The sequence below is a fragment of the Carcharhinus amblyrhynchos genome, chromosome 21 (genome assembly GCF_965287045.1).
Source record: "Carcharhinus amblyrhynchos chromosome 21, sCarAmb.v2.hapA, whole genome shotgun sequence".
In the NCBI taxonomy this organism is placed as follows: domain Eukaryota; kingdom Metazoa; phylum Chordata; class Chondrichthyes; order Carcharhiniformes; family Carcharhinidae; genus Carcharhinus; species Carcharhinus amblyrhynchos.
The window spans coordinates 12,135,110-12,154,522 of NC_137344.1; the positions used below are offsets into that span (position 1 = coordinate 12,135,110).

General features: G+C 42.3%; 1 protein-coding gene across 1 annotated transcript in view; it reads left to right on the top strand.

Moving 5' to 3' along the window:
* The first annotated feature begins 1,709 nt into the window (after positions 1 to 1,709).
* LOC145356651 (transmembrane protein 235-like) overlaps positions 1,710 to 19,413 on the top strand; it is a 49,219-nt gene continuing 31,515 nt past the window's right edge. The window contains exon 1 of the mRNA XM_080209503.1: positions 1,710 to 1,980. Coding sequence (XP_080065629.1) covers positions 1,731 to 1,980 — 250 coding nt within the window. The 5' untranslated portion in view covers positions 1,710 to 1,730. The remainder of the gene's footprint in view (positions 1,981 to 19,413) is intronic.

Here is a 19,413-nt window from a genome sequence, read left to right on the forward strand (position 1 = left end):
CTCTTGTTCTGTCCAGTTTCTCCTGGCAAAGTTGAGAGATGCTCGTTCCCCAGCGTTCTGTCTTCAACTGCCAACAAATTCAGCTGAAGCTAAAACTTAAAAAAAAATTGATTCTTTGAAGGGCCTCCAGTTGCTAAGCAATCTCTACTAGTTCTGTTTATTCTTCATAATGTAACCCTCTGTAAGCACAATAGAATCACAGTTGAACAACACCCACACATACAAACTATTTGTCCAGCATGAATCTAACTATAGGTTTTATCCTTCTAGACACAGAAATATTAAATTCATCCCTCTTAAAACTATACCTCATTTATAATATGTACCAACACAAACATAAATCCCTTAAAACTATCTTTATTTTCCTAATAAAAGTCACATGTAGGCTGGATCAAGTTCGGACAGCAGATTTCCTTTTCTAAAAGGGGCATTAATGAATCAGATGTGCTTTTAAAAACAGTTTCATAGTCACCATTACCGAAACTAGCTTTAAAGTCCAGATTTTATTAATTGAATTTAAATGCTGCCAGATATTATACCACTATGCCTGTGTTTCCCCCTATAAACTTTCCCCTGAAAATGGGAATCCATAATATAGGCTCAGGTTTCTTCCTACAGTCCAAAAATGTGCAGGTTAGGTGGATTGTTTTAAACTTGATTTATTAGTGTCACAAATAGGCTTACAATAACACTGCAATCCCCAAGTCACCACACTCCGACGCCTGTTCAGCGACACTGAGGGAGAATTTAGCATGGCCAGTGCACCTAACCAGCATGTCTTTTGGGAGAAAACCGGAGCACCCGACCCGGTTTTCCCATGGAAACCCATGCAGGCACGAGGAGAAGTGCAAACACCACACAGACGGTGATCCAAACTTTGAGCTGACTGCAACTCCACTTACCGCGTGGAATAAGCCTCACAGTGAAGTAACCTTTAATATTAGTGCCAATGTGGAGAAAATGCAAGAATCACCACTACAAATGTCAAACATGTGAGGACAAGGATAAATTCGAATGGAAAGTTAAGCAGCAAGGGAAGGAATCCTACAAACTCCCGGAATCCTGATACTTTCAACATGGTGACTGTTAAGGAGTTTGAAAGTTTATTTATTAGTGTCACAATTAGGCTTACATTAACACTGCAATTAAGTTATTGTGAAAATCCCCCAGTCGCCACATTCAAAAGCTGGAAGGGGAAATCTGGAGATGGTGGGATGCAGAAAGCGTTTGGACCAATGTAAATATCGAGATCAGCCGGCTAGGCTGAATCTGAGCAAATCGTCATATTGTGTGAAGATGTGCAGCAATATTCCTGTTCTTTGTGCAACCGATCATTGAGGAAGGAGGGCTATTAAGGGCTGGTATAATAGATATATCTAGGCTCGAGAGAATATGCCATGTAACCCGTTTGCAGCCAGCATCATCTGCCCGGTGTTTGTTGTAAAATCGCTTTTAACTGATGGCCACAGCGTTGGAATTTATCCATCATTCAAATAGTCAATGATGACCATTTGACCGGACAAAGAGTGGCAATTATAATGTAGACCAGATACCTGTAAATTAAACTCATATTATGGGAGGAGGGGATTTAACATCTAACTGCAGACATACCATTTTGTACTGTTTATTTTCTGCCTTTTTCGTTCGCCTCATTATTTTTTCATCTATAATTGCGAGCAGCCAGAGGAGAATGAGGGTGGTTGTGTGAGCACAGTCCCGCACATAGGAAGATGCAGAAAGGGGAGGACTCACAGCGACTGTATGATCTCGCCCAACACACTGGCGACATTTGGGTTAAGATGACTGTTGGAACAGTCTGCCTGACCGCTGGCTTAATGGGACTCTCAAGTTTTGTGTTTCTGGCGGTGGCGATCGGTACGGATTATTGGTATGTCATCGACGTTTCCAGCTCCAGATATAACTATGGGAAAGATTGGGAAGATTTAAACTCTCACTCTGGCCTCTGGAGAATTTGCGAAGGTAGGGAAATCTATATAAATCTTCACCGAGTTATATTTCATAGAGACAGTAACTTGTGAATGATAAACTATGGGGCATTATCGGAGTATTAATCTGGCTATTTGACTGTGCAGTGACCTATGTTAATCTCATTGAGTGTCACTGCAATCTTACCTTGTTTTGGACCTTATCTTGTACTTGCCCAGAATGATGCTTGTTAAGGTTCTGCTTAGCTGCCAGGTAGCGTGCCGCAATGTCTCACCATTGGAACTGAACTTTCATATCAATTTCTTCCCCTCTTTGTAATGGAATTATTGTTGTCGAACAATCACCTCCCGAAATTAGCCTGGATTTGAAATGTATGTACAACTTGTACTCCGGGGTAGTAACTATCTTCCCTGTTGAGTTTAACCCCTGTCCAACATTGTCTATCCATTTAACATCAAGACCAGCCTTTTTGGCAGAATGGGCGCAGCTTCATTTAGTAACAAGAGCAATTGCAGTCGCATTGTAAAGTACTTCTAAAAATAAAATTTAAAATTCAAGGTGAAGCCAGCACGGTGTTTATCTCCAATTTAGCCATTGAGATTCAGATGTGAAGGATGGGGCTGTGTCAGCAACATGGGGAGCGGCTCTGTTAGAATCAACAAAACGCCAGTAAACTGAACAGCTACTTGGCTGGGCGGGGTTATATTCCACCTTCACAATGCTATAGGGAATTTTGATCTCTATTTTATACCCTGCCCCTCTAAGAGTGTGGGATTCCAGCCACGATCATCTCCTAAATATCTTTTTTTTAAATACAAGCGACGCAATGCCTTAATTCCTTCAGACACTTGGGGAGAAGCAATAAAACAACTTGACTGTATTTGCTGGTAAAGTTTGAGGTTATACGGCGCTGTTGAATAGCAACAGGATTCCATTGAAACAGCAAGGGTTTAGTTAGCAGTGTCTGTGGCTGCTTAAGGTGTAGAGCAGAAGAAGCATTGCAGATCTACACAGCGACCTGAGCCGGATTCTCGTTCGCCCCTACCATTGCCAGTATGTTTATGGTTCTGATAATTCTGTAGTAAACTAGAAAATAGACTTGCTGAGATTTTCCAGCATTTTTGTTTTTGTTGTCGTAGAAAATAATGTTTACTGGTTTGGATTGAATGTGATGACCACAATCTCTCCCACCTGTTGGGTGGCATGCTGGCACAGTGGTGGCACTGCTGCCTCACAGCGCCAGGGACCTGGGTTCAATTTTGGCCTTGGGTCACTGTCTGTGTGGAGATTACACATTCTCCCTGTATCTCTGTGGGTTTCTGCTGGGTGCTCCAGTTTCCTCCCACAGTTCAAAGATGTGCGGATTAGGCTGATTGGCCATGCTAAATTGACCTATTGTCGGTGGGATTTGGAGGGTAAATATATGGGGTTATGGGGATCGGACCGAGGTGGGATTGTTGTCAGTGCAGACTCGTTGAGCCAAATACCCTTCTTCTGCACTGTAGATTATATAATTTATCCCAAGCAACATTCTCAGATTGGAGGTAAGGACCACATAGAGCACTGCCAGATTCCACTCTCATCTGCTCCCATCCTGAGCTGCAAAGATAAGTCTGGTTTCTTTGTTCTACCTTAGGCTTCTTAAACTTTACTTGTCTGTCTCCTCCACCCTCAACTTTAACAAGTGTGAGGAGCTTATTGACTTCCTTATCATTAGGGTTGAGATCAGCTATCTCTGCCACCTCTCCCAGCCCAGCGGAGTAAATTTCTCCAGATTCCCCAGGCCCGAGCTTCCATTTTTCTCTCTCTCCCATCTTCCCCCCAACACACTCTCTAAGTTTGTTTTGTCCATAAAGCACTTTCTACTCCCTTGACCCAATTCTGAATGAAGTACTCACCACCCATTTTTAATTGGGAGGGGAGGTGATGGCCTAGTGGTGTTATTGCTTGACTCTTAGGCTAGAATTTTAGCACCCCGCCCACCACAGGAATCGGAGTGGGCGAGGGGCGGACAATGGAAAGGTCCATTAACCTCTGGCAGGATTTTACAGTTTCGGCACAAGTGAGGCTGTAAAATCTCATCCTGTCTCCAGAAACTCAGCTAATGTCTAGGGACGGGGATTCGAATCTCACCATAGCAGGTGGTGGAATTTGAATTCAATAAAAAATATCTGGAATTAAGAATCTATTGATGACCACGTTGATTGTCGGACAAACCCATTTGGCTCACTAATGTCCTTTAGGGAAGGAAATCTGCCATCCTTACCTGGTCTGGCCTACATGTGACTCCAGGTCCACAGCAATGTGGTTGTCTCTCAACTGCCCTCAGAAATGGTCTCATTCAAGGGCAACAAGGGATGGGCAATAAATGTTGGTCAGTCTGTGACACCCAAATCCATGAATGAATAAAAAAGGTTTTCCTTGTTTGGTTTGATGTTAGCTCACAGTATATCCTCATGTCCCCTTCTCCTTCAGATCTGCTGCCTTCATCCCCTGTTCCCCTGTTTTTGCAGTTTCAACGTCAGTTCTGCTCCAAAATCCTTGAAGTGCTGTCACCTCCCAAATCGATGCCTATTTCTCCAGGGACTCCATGTTTGAGTCCCTCTGCGGTGACGTCTGAATTGTTGAATGGTTTCAAGAGGGAGATAGACATATTTCTGATGGGAAAGAGGGATGTGGGGAGCTGGATTTGAGAGCAGGGAGAGATCAGCCATGATCTGATTGAATGGCACAGTAAGCTCGAATGGCTGAATTTGCCCATGTCTGCTCCTAATTCCTATGTTCCTATCAGTTATCACAGGTCTGCGACACCAGCAGCGACGTCACTAACTTTTATACATGACAGCTCCTTAAGCCAGGCAGTACTTTGCATTAAAGAAAGGATAAACCTGCATTGCTGCTCAAGCCCTTTGAGTCTTTGGAAACTCCTTTGTTAGTGAAAATTAGACCTCTATAACTGAAATGAAGGAAAAGCAAACCAAGATATGGAAGTAATGTGATAAATCCAAGATGTCAAAGTTCCTGGCACCACCAGTCCCTTAAAACAATTCAGAATGATTGATAAATATCCAAGTCTGTTCTTGTAGTCTCATCGTAACCGTGCTAGAGCAGGGATGTTTCTTAACCTTTTTACTTTCTAACTCTGCCCGTGATGCTCTTGGCTGTTAGCTGAACCCAGAATTAATTGAATTAAAGCTATTAACAATGTGCTTTATTTCAATAAAGATCACAGAAGGCAGCTCCCTGATGTTCTTCTAATCAATGATTTCAAACGCTTCCTGGCATTAATGGTTACAAAGTGCTTTTAGGAGTGTTGTGTTTTTTCAAAAGGTGACTATACAAGCAGAACATTACTGAGGTGGTACTGCATTGTTCTGATTGGATTTACCCTTGTCTTCCTCCTATTTCTTATCTACATACTGCTCCTTGGCACCATCCTCTGAATACGTAACTTCAGGTTCCACATGTACATTGATTACACCCAGCTTGGCATCACCTCCATTTCTACCAACTCCTCTGTTGCCTCTATGTTGTCAGACTGCTTGTTTGACAGACAATGAAGTGCATCATGCCGGCTTACAGCAAGATCTGGACAATACCAAGACTTGGTCTAAATTTGTTTTGGTAACATTCATGCCACATAAGTTCATGGCAGTAATAATCTCCAATAAGAGTCTAACCACAATCCCTTGGCATTACCATCATCAAATCTCTCACCATAAATACCCTGGAGGTCACCATTGAAGCTTAACTGGACCAGGCACATAAATGATGTGACCATCAGAGCAGTAAAGAAGCTGGGTATTCTTTGGTTGGTGACTCACCTTCTGACTCCTCAAAGCTATTCTATCCACCAACAAGTCAGCAGTGTGATGGCTTACTGTCTGCTTGCCTGGACAAGAGCTACTCTAAAAATACTTACGGAGCTTGACACCATCTAGAAAAAATAATCTGCTTGATTGGCAATCAATCCATTTCCTTAAATATTCACTCTCTATACCATCAGGATAGGACTATAGATAGGGATATAGATAGTCTAAGTGAGTGGGCGAGGGTCTGGCAGACGGAGTACAATGTTGGTAAATGTGAAGTCATCCGTTTTGATAGGAATAACATCAAAATGGACTATTATTTAAATGGTAAAAAATGGCAGCATGCTGCTGTGCAGAGGGACCTGGGTGTCCTTGTGCAGGAATCTCAAGGAGTTGGTTTGCAGGTGCAACAGGTAATTAAGAAGGCAAATGGAATTTTGTCCTTCTTTGCTAGAGGGATGGAGTTTAAAAACAGCGAAGTTATGTTGCAACTGTATAAGGTGCTGGTGACGCCACACCTGGAGTACTACGCACTGTTTTGGTCTCCTTACTTGAGAAAGGATATACTTTCAGAGGAGATTATGCAGAGGAGATTCACTAGGTTGATTCTGGAGTTGAGAGGGTTGGCTTATGAGGAGAGACTGAGTAGACTGGGACTATACTCATTGGAATTCAGAAGAATGAGGGGAAATCTTATAGAAACATATAAGATTATGAAGGGAATAGATAAAATAGAAGCAGGGAAGTTGTTTGCACTGGCGGGTAAAATTAGAACTAGGGGACATAGCCTCAAAATAAGGGGAAGCAGATTTAGGACTGAGTTGAGGAGGAACTTCTTCACCCAAAGGGTTGTGAATCTGTGGAATTCCCTGCCCAGTGAAGCAGTTGAGGCTACCTCATTGAATGTTTTTAAGGCAAGGATAGATTAATTTTTGAACAGTAGAGGAATTAAGGGTTATGGGTGAGCGGGTGGTTAAGTGGAGCTGAGTCCACAAAATGATCAACCATGATCTTGTTGAATGGTGGAGCAGGCTCGAGGGTGCCAGATGGTCCACTCCTGCTCCTAGTTTTTATGTTCTTATCAGTGCAAAGTGAACACAATGTGTATAATCTATAAAATGCACTGCAGCAACTCACCAAGCCTCCTTCAGCAGCACCTTCCAATTGCGTGACCTCTATGACCTAGAAGGACAATGGCAGCAGATGCACAAGAACACCACCACCTGAAAACTCTCTTCCAAGCCACGCAACATCCTGATTTGGAAATATATCACCATTCCTTCACTGTCGCTAGGTCAAAATCTTTGATCTCCCTAAAAGTCCTGTGGATGAACATATAGCACAAAGACTTAAACAGTTAAAATGGTAGTTCATCACCACCATGTTCATAGAGTCATAGAATCCCTACAATGCAGAAGGAGGCCATTCAGCCCATTGAGACTGCACTGATCACAATCCCACTAAGGCCCTATTCCCATAACTCACATATTTACCCTGATAATCCCCTGACAGCAGGATCAATTTAGCATGGCCAATCAACCTAATCCGCACATCTTTGGACTGTGGGAGGAAACTGGAGCACCCGTTGGAAACCCATGCAGACTCGAGGTAAATGTGCAAATCCATACAAACTGCCTCAAGTTGGGAATCGAACCTGGGTCCCTGGCACTGTGAGGCAGCAATGCTAACCACTGTGCTACCATGCTGTCCCAAGGGCAATTAGAGATGGGCAATAAACACTGGCCTTGTCAATGATGCTTAAATCTATTGAATGAATAAAAATAAAATCCCAATTAAAATTAAAAATAAAATCCAGTCATGGCAATTAGACATTAGTCTCTTGCTGGAAACTCTCTGGTTCTGCCCTAAACCAAACAGGACTGTTGACAATCTTGTTGTTCTAATTGTCCCCGAGCGGAGATCCTGATCTTTGTATTCTACACATCACAAAAGCTGTCTGCTTTCACTGCTAAAGTGTTCATTCCTTTGAAATTCATGTCTGTGACTTTGCCAATTGTACGCTCGCTATTCCATTGCTTTTCTAGAAGCTGAGCTTCTACCCAACAATTCTATACATTTCCGCTGATCGAAAAATCTATCTTACTCCAAACCAAGTCCTGTTCATCCATCACTCTGTGTCCTTGCTGTCCCACATTGATCCTCTCCATGAAACATCTTGTTTTAAAAATTCTCAACCTCCCAACCAAATCCCTCAATGGACTAACCTGATCTCTGTAACCTCCTATAGCCTTACAATTCTTCAAAAATTCTACATTCCTCTAACTGTAGCCTCAGCTAAAGCCCTTCACACATCTACTGTCCAGGCCCTGAGCTCTACAATTCTGTCCCTAAACTCCCCATCCCTGTCTCCTTCTTTAGAATTTTTAAAATGCAGTCTAAAAATAACATCATTAACTCACGGAGAAATTCTCCCATTAAGTTGAGGAAGGAGAGGCATAAGCCTGCACAGCTAGCTTGTCATGGCCAACAGAATCCCTGTGAGGCACCTGAGGATACAATATATTTATATGGGCTGGATCCCACTGCTTGCTTCTGTACTCTGCAGTTCAAAGGCTGAACCAGTAAGAAGTCTCACAATACCAGGTTAAAGTCCAACAGTTTTATTTGATAGTAAATGCCACAAGCTTTGGGAACGCTGTTCCTTTGTCAGGTGAGTGGAGAGTTCTGATCAGAAACAGGACATATAAAGGCACACACAGTTTACAGAATACTGATTAGAATTTGAGTCTTTACAGCTAATCTGCTATTCTGTGTGTGCCTTTATATGTCTGTTTCTGATTAGAACTCTCTACTCACCTGACAAAGGAACAGCATTCCCAAAGCTTGTGGCGTTTACTATCAAATAAAACTGTTGGACTTTAACCTGGTGTTGTGAGACTTCTTACTGTGTTTACCCCAGTCCAACGCCGGCATCTCCACATCGTTCAAAGTCTGAACCAGACTTGTTTGGAGTGATGGGGTCTAAATTCAATTGGTTTCATCAAGGCACAACTACGATGTTTGAATGAGAGGTAAGTAATGTTAAAGGGTGAGATTGCGGTGAGAGTATTAAATCAGACTTAACTGAACCTCCCATTTTGTAAGACATTGGGTGGAATTCTCCCATTTTTGAGACTAAGTCCCGTGATGAAGGCAGGAACATGGAACGTTTCTGGGCCAGCTCTGATCCCCCCCCATCCCGGAGTGCCCCAATGCGCAGCCCATCCCCCCTCCGTCCGCCCCAATTGCTGCCCTCCCTCCAGACCGATCCTGTCTGCAGCGTGGCAGAGGGACCCCCCACTCTCACTGATTGCCCCTAGACCCCACCCACAATAGGCCCCCCCCCCGGTACTGCCCGATGCCTGGTGGGCAGTGCCAAGGTGCCCCCTGGCCATGGCACTTGGGCAGTGCCAGAGACACAGGCTGGCACTGCCAAGGTGCCCATGCCCGGGGACACCACTCTCCCACTCCCTTGGGGGTTCCCAGTTGTCCCCCTTCATTGTGGCAGGATTTCCCCTAGTTCCTCAAACGTGGGGAACTAGAGTAAAGCCCACTGGATTAAGTACTCTTGGCAGGGTGGGAGATTCAAACGGGACCCGAAAGTTCCTGATAATTAAATTTAGACCATATTTAAAATACATTTAAAAAAGATTCAAATGACTTATCTGCCTTCCCATCGGTTTCTAGCATGGTCTAACCAGCGACTGTGTGCCAGCTTTGGGAGATGTGTATGCATTCCCGGCACAAGCGCAAATCGCGATTCTTCCACTGTGAGCTACCAGAAAAGTTGCAGGTCGCGGTGGGAGAATCACGGCCATAACTTTGAAGTGAGAAATTATGATGATTAGTGAAAGACCAAAAGATGGATGGGCAGGTTTACTGACAATATCCGATCAATTATAGTCACTGAGGGACAATAGGATAATCTTGACAAGTGTGAAGGATATCCAATAAATAGCAGATCCAGTTGTCATGGGAGTAACTGAAGGTCAGTGCTGTCTCTCAGCCTCATTAAAGACAGTGGTTCTAATTGAAAGAAAAGTGTCAATTATGAGTCTAGATCATAAATTCCTCTTTTTTTTAAGGCATTGATATCTTTCGACGTATTGTTTGATTTAAAATTATTTTGTGTGACCATATTATTAGAACTTTAAGATCCTGCCTTAAATGTTTTTTTGTTCACTGTAATATTGAACTCTGCCATTAATGGTCTGATCATCTTAACACAGAAATTCTACAGTGCAGAAGGAGGCCATTCGGCCCATCAAGCCTGCACCCTCTGACAGATTTCCTTACCCAGGTCCTTTCCCCTACACTATCGCTGTAACTCCACGGTTAATCCATCTACCTACACATCTTAAAGGTAGAAAATAGAAGCAGGAGCAGGCCATTCAATCCTTTGAGCCTACCCCATTACAATCATGGCTGATCATCAAATTCAATCTCCTGATCCCACCTTCCATCCTTAGTGTTCTTGGGACATTAATGGGTGACTTAGCATGGCCAATCCACCTAACCTGCACATCTTTGGTCTGTGGGAGGAAACTGGAGCACTTATACAAATGCCACACAGTAACCCAAGCCCAGGATTGAACCCAGGTCCTTAGCACTGTGAGGCAGCAGTGCTAACCACCATGCCACCGTGTTGCCCTTGTATTTAAACTGTGCTTGTATTGCCTGATATCTAACACTGGAATGTGACTACCAAATGATCAGAAGTGGGCTTTCTGTACATATCTTGATGTGCATCTTTGCAATTTTTTCAAGAACAAACTAATACTTTGTGAGACAAGTTAAGCATGAATGGCCAAGCTGATTTATTTCACAGACAGGAAGTGAACATAAACTCAAGACAAAGCAAATTGCACTCAATGTCACTCTTCCCTTCATAAGTGTGGAGAAAAATAGCAAACAACACGTTCCATCCATTTGCACTGATTTGCATTAATTTTTCTTTCAGTGTGCTTGGAAGAGCAAAGCCTGACCAGGTACATTTTTAGTCTCCAATTCCAGGCCAAATATACTTTGCTTAAAATCCTCTTGTGCATACAGTGTTGTGCCCCAGCTAAGTGGAAGACTGAGAAAAGGTTAAAAAACCTAAGAAATATTCAGGGGACAAAGAAATCTGACCAGAAATTTACAGAACCAGTAGTTTCTGAGCAGTTATATTCTCTGCTTTTTTTAAAAAAAATTCATTCTTGGGATTCTCAGGGAGTGATGACAATGTTACTGGACTCATAATCCAGAGCCCAGGCAAATACTCTAGGGGCGCACGTTCAACTCCCACCTCAGCAGCTGGTGGAATTTAACTTGGGACAGGGTGAGGGGACAGATGGAGGTCCCAAAGGTTGAGGGAGAGGTCCCAGAGTGGCATGGTAGCACAGTGGTTAGCACTGCTGCCTCACAGCTCCAGGGACCTGGGTTTGATTCCCTGTTTGGGTCACAGTCTGTGGGGAGCTTTTACATTCTCTCTGTGTCTGCATGGGTTTCCTCCCAATGCTCTGGTTTCCTCCCACAGTCCAAAGATGTGCAGGTTAGGTGCACTGGCCATGCTGAATTGCCCCTTAGTGTCCCAGGATGCGTAGATTAGAGGTATTAGCAGGGTAAATATGTGGAGTTACAGGAATAGGGTCTGGGTGGGATTGTTGTTGGTGCAGTCTAGATAGGCCGAATGGTCTCCTTCTGCACTGTAGGGTTTCTAAGATTTCAATTAATACAAGAAGCTGGAACTGAAAGCCAGTCTCTTGCAGCATAATTCTGTTGGTTAATTTCTGCTTGTTTGATTTTCTTCTTTAAATGTTAATGGATCCCAAAAGGATTGTTACAAAACCGAGGACTGTCAAGAAATCCAAACCTATCTCTTCCAGAACAGAGGCTGGGAACTCCAAATCCTGGCAGACTTTGGGAGTTTTGTGCATGTACAATGTGGCAGTTTTATAATTCTTTGAGACAAGAATGGACCCATTATACCTGTGCAAAAAGAAATGGCACAAAGATTCGGTCATCTGACTCAGGAGTGGGCCACCATAGTAAAGAAGAGTTCTGGGCAGGGAATGGGAAGAAGGGATCCAGGGAGACTCCCCAGTGAGTCCCAAGCAGCAGACAAGGAGAGGGGACAGGCATAGGTCCCAAGGGGTGAGGGGACAGAGAGAGGTCCCAGTTAAGGAAAGGGAGTGGAAAAAGAGGCTCCACACTGGAAAAGAGCTATGGTTGGCAGACGTTTAAAAGGCAAAGGGTTCAGGAGAAGCTCTGGCAATCAAAGAGTGCTCAGCGGAGGCTTTGGAAATTGATGAGGGCTCAGGTGAATCCCTGGGGATTACAGAAGGTTAGTTACTCCAAATGGGAGATGAAGGTATCCCTATGGAGCAGGAATGGCCAAAAAGCTGAAGGTGTGTTTCTGAGTTAGTATTTGAGTGCAGATTCGACAACTTAGGGTTTCGAAGTATTGGGAGATGAGATTGAAACATTGTGAGGTTAACTATTGTCAGCTGTTTGAGGCCTTCCAAGTTAGAGCAACTTTTGGAGAGAATGCTAAGGTGAGGTCTTTGAAGGTGAAGATGAGAATTTTTCATGAGGGAGACAGAGTTTCAATGAGCTTAGTTGACTCACAATGTTTACTGACATCTGAGTGGGTTACTGAAAAATCTGTGGACTCTGTGTTTTGGTCTCATTTATAGTGTGCTCGTTAATTCACATGTACCTCATATCAACCCTAAATGTTAGAGTATAAGATAGATATTGTTGATTGTTTCATCTTTCTGACATTGTCTAGTAAAGTTTAATTCTATTTGCTTGAAACCCGTGGAATCTTGCGGCTTTATTCACTGCGCAAGTGTCTTGAATCTCAGATGTTGACTACTTTAAAAAAAATGTTATTGGTTCAGGATAATAACAGGGCTTGTCTGGGATTGCAACAGAGTTGTTACATTTGTGGTTTTCCAATCCAGTGGTCCCTTTGCAGAATTTAGGAAATTTTGGAAGATTACAACAAATGCAGCTGCAACCTCTGCAACCATTCTTTGAAGAGCCTAAGATGAAGGCCATCCTGTCCAGAGGACGTGTTAGCTTTTAGTTCCATTAGTTTCCCCAATACTTTGACTCATTATTGTCTTAATTTTGATTTGGATTTGATTTGATCTGATTTATTATTGTCATATGTATTAACATACAATGAGAAATATTGTTTCTTGCGTGCTTTACAAAACATACCATTCATAGAGAAGGAAATGAGAGAGTGCAGAATGTAGTGTTAGTCATAGCTAGAGTGTAGAGAAAGATCAACTTAATGCAAGGTAGATTCATTCAAAAGTCTGACAGCAGCAGGGAAGAAGCTGTTCTTGAGTCAGTTGCTATGTGATCTCAGACTTTTGTATCTTTTTCCTGACAGAGGAAGGTGGAAGAGAGATTGTTCAGTGTGTGTGGGATCCTTAATTATGCTGGCTGCTTTACAGAGTCAATGGATGGGAGGCTGGTTTGCCTGATGGATTGGACTTCATTCACAAGCTGAGTGAATTTTAGGAACCACATAGTGGTTAGGGGGATTGGCCAAGTTAAATTCTCCTCAGTACCTCAACAGGCGCCGGAGTGTGGCGACTATGGGATTTTCACAGTAACTTCATTGTAGTGTGATTGTAAGCCTACTTGCGATAATAAATAAACTTTACTTGAAGTTCTTTGGAGGAGTCACATGTGCTATGGATAAAGGGGAACCAGTGGATGTACTGTATTTAGATTTCCAGAAGGCATTTGATAAGGTGCCTCATCAAAGGTTATTGCAGAAAATAAAAACTCATAATATAGAGGGTAACATATTAAAATTGAGAGATTAATTACCTGGCAGAAAACAGAGAGTAGGCATAAATGGGTCTTTTTCTGATTGACAGGATGCGATGAGCAGTGTACCACTGGGGTCTGTTCTAGTGCCTCAATATTTTACAATTTATATCGATGATTTGGATAAGGAGAATGAAGGCATGATAAGTAAATTTGCAGATGACTGAAAGATAGGTAGGAAAGTATATTGTGAAGAGGACATAAGGAGGTTGCAGATGAATGTAGATAGGTTTAGTGAGTGGGTAAGAATCTGGCAGATGGAAGTTGTTCACATTGGCTGGAAGAGTACGAAAGAGTTTTATTAAATGGAGAATAGCTGCAAAGTTCCGAGGTGCAGAGGGATCTAGGGACCAGATTCTCTGGCTGCATGGGCTCCCAAACCAGAAATTCCAGCCTCAGCTCAACGTTGGCAGAATTTTCTGTCTTGTCCAGTACTATTCCCAAGGTGGGTGAGATGGGAGAATTTCAAATGTTCTAATGCAGAAGTCATAAAAGGTTGGTATGCAGGTACAGCTAGTATTCAAGAAGCTGAATAGAATGCTATTCTGTGTTTCCTCCAGGTATTCCGGTTTCCTTCCACACTTCAAAGATGTGCAGGTTAGGTTGATTGGCCATGCTAAATTGCCTCTTAGTGTCAGGGGGAATATCAGGGTAAACACATAGGATTACGGGGATAAGGCCTGGGTGGGATTGTGTTGGTGCAATCTTGATGGATTGAGTGGCCTTCTTCAGCACTTAGGTAGTCTATGACAATGAGAGCAATTGAACATAAAAGTATGGATGTTACTCTTCAGTAACACAAGGTCACATCTTGGATATTGTGTGCAGTTTTAGTCTCCATATTTAAGGAAGGATATAAATACATTGGAAGCAGTTCAGGAGAGGTTTACTAGATTGATACCTGGAATGAGTGGGCTGTCTTGTGAGAAAAGGTTGAACAGACTGGTCTTGTTTCTACTGGCATTTAGAAGAGTGAGGGGTGACATGATTGAAATATATAAGATCTTGAATGGGATTGTTGTTGGTGCAGGCTCGATGGGCTGAATAGCTTCCTTCTGAGCTGTCGGGATTCTTTGATTCTACTCTTGCCCTGGGTCTCTAGATTACTAGTCAATGGTAATATCACAATGCCACTACCTCAACCATGATCAGCCATGACCTTATTGAATGGCGGAGCAAGCTTGAGGGGCCTTGCTCTGCTTCTAATTCATTCATTCCTACTGCTCAAATAACTGAATGTGGAAAAGTGGGATTAGTCCCTTACTAAAAGACTAAACATGAACAAAATGCACACACTTAATACCAATTCTCACATGGACAAAATGTACAAGATTCAAAGAGTTAAAATGATTTTCACCCATTTCAACTCTGATCAATAACTGGTATTGAAAATAATTAGGGTACATTTTGTAATTTCAAAATCTCTTTGCTTGAATGGGATTTGTAATAAAGATATCGAGAGAATAAAGTCAAAATAGCTGCAAAAAAGCTCCATAGGTCAGATTAATTTCTGATGTGTTACAATTTTAGGTTTTCACAGAACTAGTTTTTCTCTGAATGGTTCTGCAATGGCTCCAACAATTGCTTATTGTCCCCATGGTCACAAAAGCGTTACTTTTATGTAATATGCCCTTGCCCAGTGCTATGAGCTGATGGGCTAACATTTATCTTTACTTAGCTTAGAGCGGTCTATAGACTGAATTCAATGTTAAATGCTGCAATATTCCACTCCCTTAGGAATACTTGAAATTACATTCAGGTCAGATTTCAAGGACTAAACAACTAATACATTTATTTATAGTCAAATAGAAATATGAAGTTAGGTGAACATTAATACAATAATACAAATATTGAGGAAAGTCTGTACTGGGTCAATTACCCAACTACCCAGTTAGCACTCCTTTTTAAATAAATGGAATCATCCTCTCCATTTGAAAACAATAACAACTTGATTACTGGCAAATTTGATTCACTCAATCATTACATTTTCATGTGCTGCCCTCAGTATTATAGCAAAATGAACAGGATCGCCCAGATAAGGACCCACACACACAAGCCTTCCATTTATTAAAACGACACAATTGGCTGGAACTACTGAACAAAAGCAGGCTCCTATTCTTAACCCTTCAATTCCTCTCTGAAGTCAAGTTAAACAGATTATTTTAGTGTTACCTTGCAGTTATAGACAGATGCTACATCGCAATTGTGTCCGTGCAAATACACAACTTCAAACCACCCATCCGATCAACAAGTAAATAGCATTTTGATTTGTGAATGTCAAAATACCCCATTTCTGATCAAAAGAAACAAAGCAATTTTCGATTCGTGGCATGAAGAAATTAACAAAATGTGATATACCAGGACATGCACAAAAATGTGGGATTTTAAGGCCTTGCTTGTCCCAAAACCATTAAATCCCACCCAAGGTCAACAGACCACTCCAAGGTCCGCCCCTCGCTCGCTCCGATTCCCATGTTGGGTGGGACAGTAAAATTCCAGCGATTGACATTGTAATCCCTTATTTAAATCTCTGGCTGTTTCTTGGAAAATTGATTGACATGGAAAGAATTTTTTGATGCTTTTTTAGGAGATTTCCTTTTTAACACCAGCATACTAATTGTGTTTATTACAATGCACTAAACCTCAAATGTTCTGAAGCCAAAAGCATTCAACCTTTCTGTTTGCAAATCACATTCGTAGATTAGCGTGCAGTACCATGTTCTGTGAGAATACATATTAAATTTGTAAATGATTGTGCGCACAATGATGACCAGTATTAAGCAAAATTAGAGCATAACATCAGCGAAATAATATACATGTTTGCCTTAAAATGTAGTCCAGTAGTAAGGTACTCCCATACCTATTCAGTTAGCTATTAGTCAAAAATTGCTCAACGAAACACAGCTCTTCAGGATGAAGGACAAGGATTCATTGTTGGTTTTTAGATGGCATGGTGGCACAGTGGTTAGCACTGGGGCCCAGGTTCAATTTCCTGCTTGGATCACTACCTGTGTCTGTGTGGGTTTCCTCCTGGTGTTCGGGATTCCTCCCACAGTCCAGAGATGTGTGGGTTAGGTTGATTGGCAATGCTAAATTTCCCCTTAGTGCCAGAGGGATTAGCAGGGTAAATATGTGGAGTTTCGGGGGTAGAGACTGGGTGGTATTGTGGTTGGTGCAGACTCAATTGGCCAAATGGCCCTCTTCTCCACCGCAGGAGTCTTTGATTCGGCGATTCCTAATCAAAGTCAACCAAAATTTGGATGGTTAACCATCCATGTGCCAGTATGAACTCAGTTATTGGTGAAGCATAATTATTTCTTCATTGTCTTTTAACAGTTTATTTTCTTATACTTATTGACATCTGACTTAGCTGTATTTCTTGACATCAAGTAAACATATAAACTTTGCATTTTTGGTGTTAGTTTCCAATCTGCTCTCCAAACCCAGTTGACATGAATGGGAGTGGAAAATCCCAGCCCAGGTGTGAACTTTGCAGTGCTTGTACACTTCTGTATTTAGTTGGGGGTCGATTTAGCTCTGTTGGCTGCATGGCTGGTTTGGGATGCAGAGCGATGCCAACAGTGTGGGTTCAATTCCTGTATTGGCTGAGATTATTCATGAAGATCCTGCCTTCTCAACGCCCTTTGCCCCTCTCCAGAGTGGTCAGACCCCAGGGTTGTACGGTTTTAGAATTTCATTCCAAGTCCAAATGATGAGGCTTTTCACAGCAAGTTCTCCAAAGCAGACTGTTATACTGTGATCCTCAGGTTAAATCAGCACTGGTCAACTCTCCCCCACAAAGGGGACAGCAGCCTTTGTCATCTGGGACTATGGCGGTTTGACTTTATATTTACCTTTGAATGTATCCATCAAAGTTCCTAGAAGTCACAGTGACATGGTGTCGTCATGTTACCATGATGCTTCTGTGGGCTGGTTCAATACTTCTTCAATCACTCCATGACCTTGTCCCCTCTCGACTTCTGTAACATCCACCAGCCTTACAACCCTGTGAGATTCCTGTCCTCTCCTAGGCTATTGTACATCCCTGAGTCTAATCACTCCACCAGTGCCAGCTGCAACTTCTCCTTCCCTCCTTTAAGACACTCCTTAAAACCCATCTCTTTGGCCATTTATCCTTTATCCCCTCATGTGGCTCCATATCAAATTTTGTTTGATAACACTCCTGTGAACACTGCATTTTACCATGTTAATGGTGCTATACAAATGCAAGCTGTTGTCCTGCAGGTCAGAGTGTCACCAGTATTACTGTACAATAATATTCTCAGTGCAAGGCCCATACCTGAAGTGCTGTACTTTGTTCTGATGACATTCTAATGAATTGCTTTGACAAAGAGTTAATTCCATTTCAAATTCATTCCCAAGCACAATTTAAGTTAATGGGGTTCTTCCTGGTTCTACCAAACTTTATTTCCTCAGTCTCATTGTAACAATATTGTTCTCAAAGGCACTAACCCACCTCAAAAATTGACCAGCCTGATTTTGTGCTTCTGGTGAAATCTGAGGGTTTTCATAATGCAATATTTTTGTGAGGAATTAATAACACTTCTGTCTGACCAAAATACCAATGTCTCAAAAATTACAGCCAGTAACAACAGTCAAAGTGTATACTTGTTGAAGATGACTTGAAGTTGTGAGTCTGTGCCCAACACATGCTGGATTTTCTCAGCATCTTCCTCCTTCAGGGACCATGTTCTAAGAGGATATTGGTGACCATGGACTGTCATTGGATTGATCCATGATTATGCTTGGTAAAGTACTGCAGTGATTTGCCATTGCTTGCTACAGCGTGGCTGACCAGCAATCATCAAAATATTGGACGGATTTACAGGCGGATAATTAACCTGTTTTAATCACACGATGAACACACTACCTGTGGCCCTCAAGTCCTGAAGTGGGACTTGAACCCAGCTCTGCCAGACTTCATTTCTGCTATCCTATTGTAACAAGATTGTTCTCAAAGGCACTGCCCTCTGCACCACCAGATCTTCCAGCGTCACATATGACTCAATTTAAAGTAATTCGAGAATGTGGCATGGATGAGTTCAGCTCTGTGGTCGAATGATTCTGGATTCATAACCAACAAGAAACGAAATTGCTCATTATAGTTTTGGTATCTCACAAGAAGAAGGGTGGAAGAAATTAAACCATCAAGAAGAAGAGTTTTAAATCATTATTGCATTTCTGGCAAAGACATTTTGAGGGATTGAATGTTTGGGTTTGTTTGAGTTTAATGTTATTTTCCTGTCCCAAAGGATTGATTCTCATATTCCAAATCATCATAGAATACAGTGCAGAAAGTGGCCATTCAGCCCATCGAGTCTTCATCGATCACAATCCCGTCCAGGCCCTATCCCCATAATCTCACCCATTCACCCTAACTAGTCTCCCTGACACTGAGGGGCAATTTAGCATGGCCAATCGATCTATCCTGCACATCTTTGGACAGTGGGAGGAAACTGGGGCACCTGGAGGAAACCCATGCAGACACAGGGAGAATGTGCAAACTCCATACAGAGGAGGGAATTGAACCTGAGTCCCTGGCGCTGTGAGGCAGCAGTGCTAACCACTGTGCCACCGAACCGCTGTGTATTATAAGAGAATTTTGCTCTTATATTCTTGTTTTGAATGTGAAAAAACATTCTTTTGAGTGTTTCATATTTATTGTACATTTCTTGAATTTTCTGCCAATCCCAGCAAAGAGGCTGGGCCTGCATCCTGTTCTTAGGCCTCAACCAATACATTTTGAGACAGCCACCAGGAATTGCAAGATTAAGACTAACCAGCAAAGTCTCTATGAGGT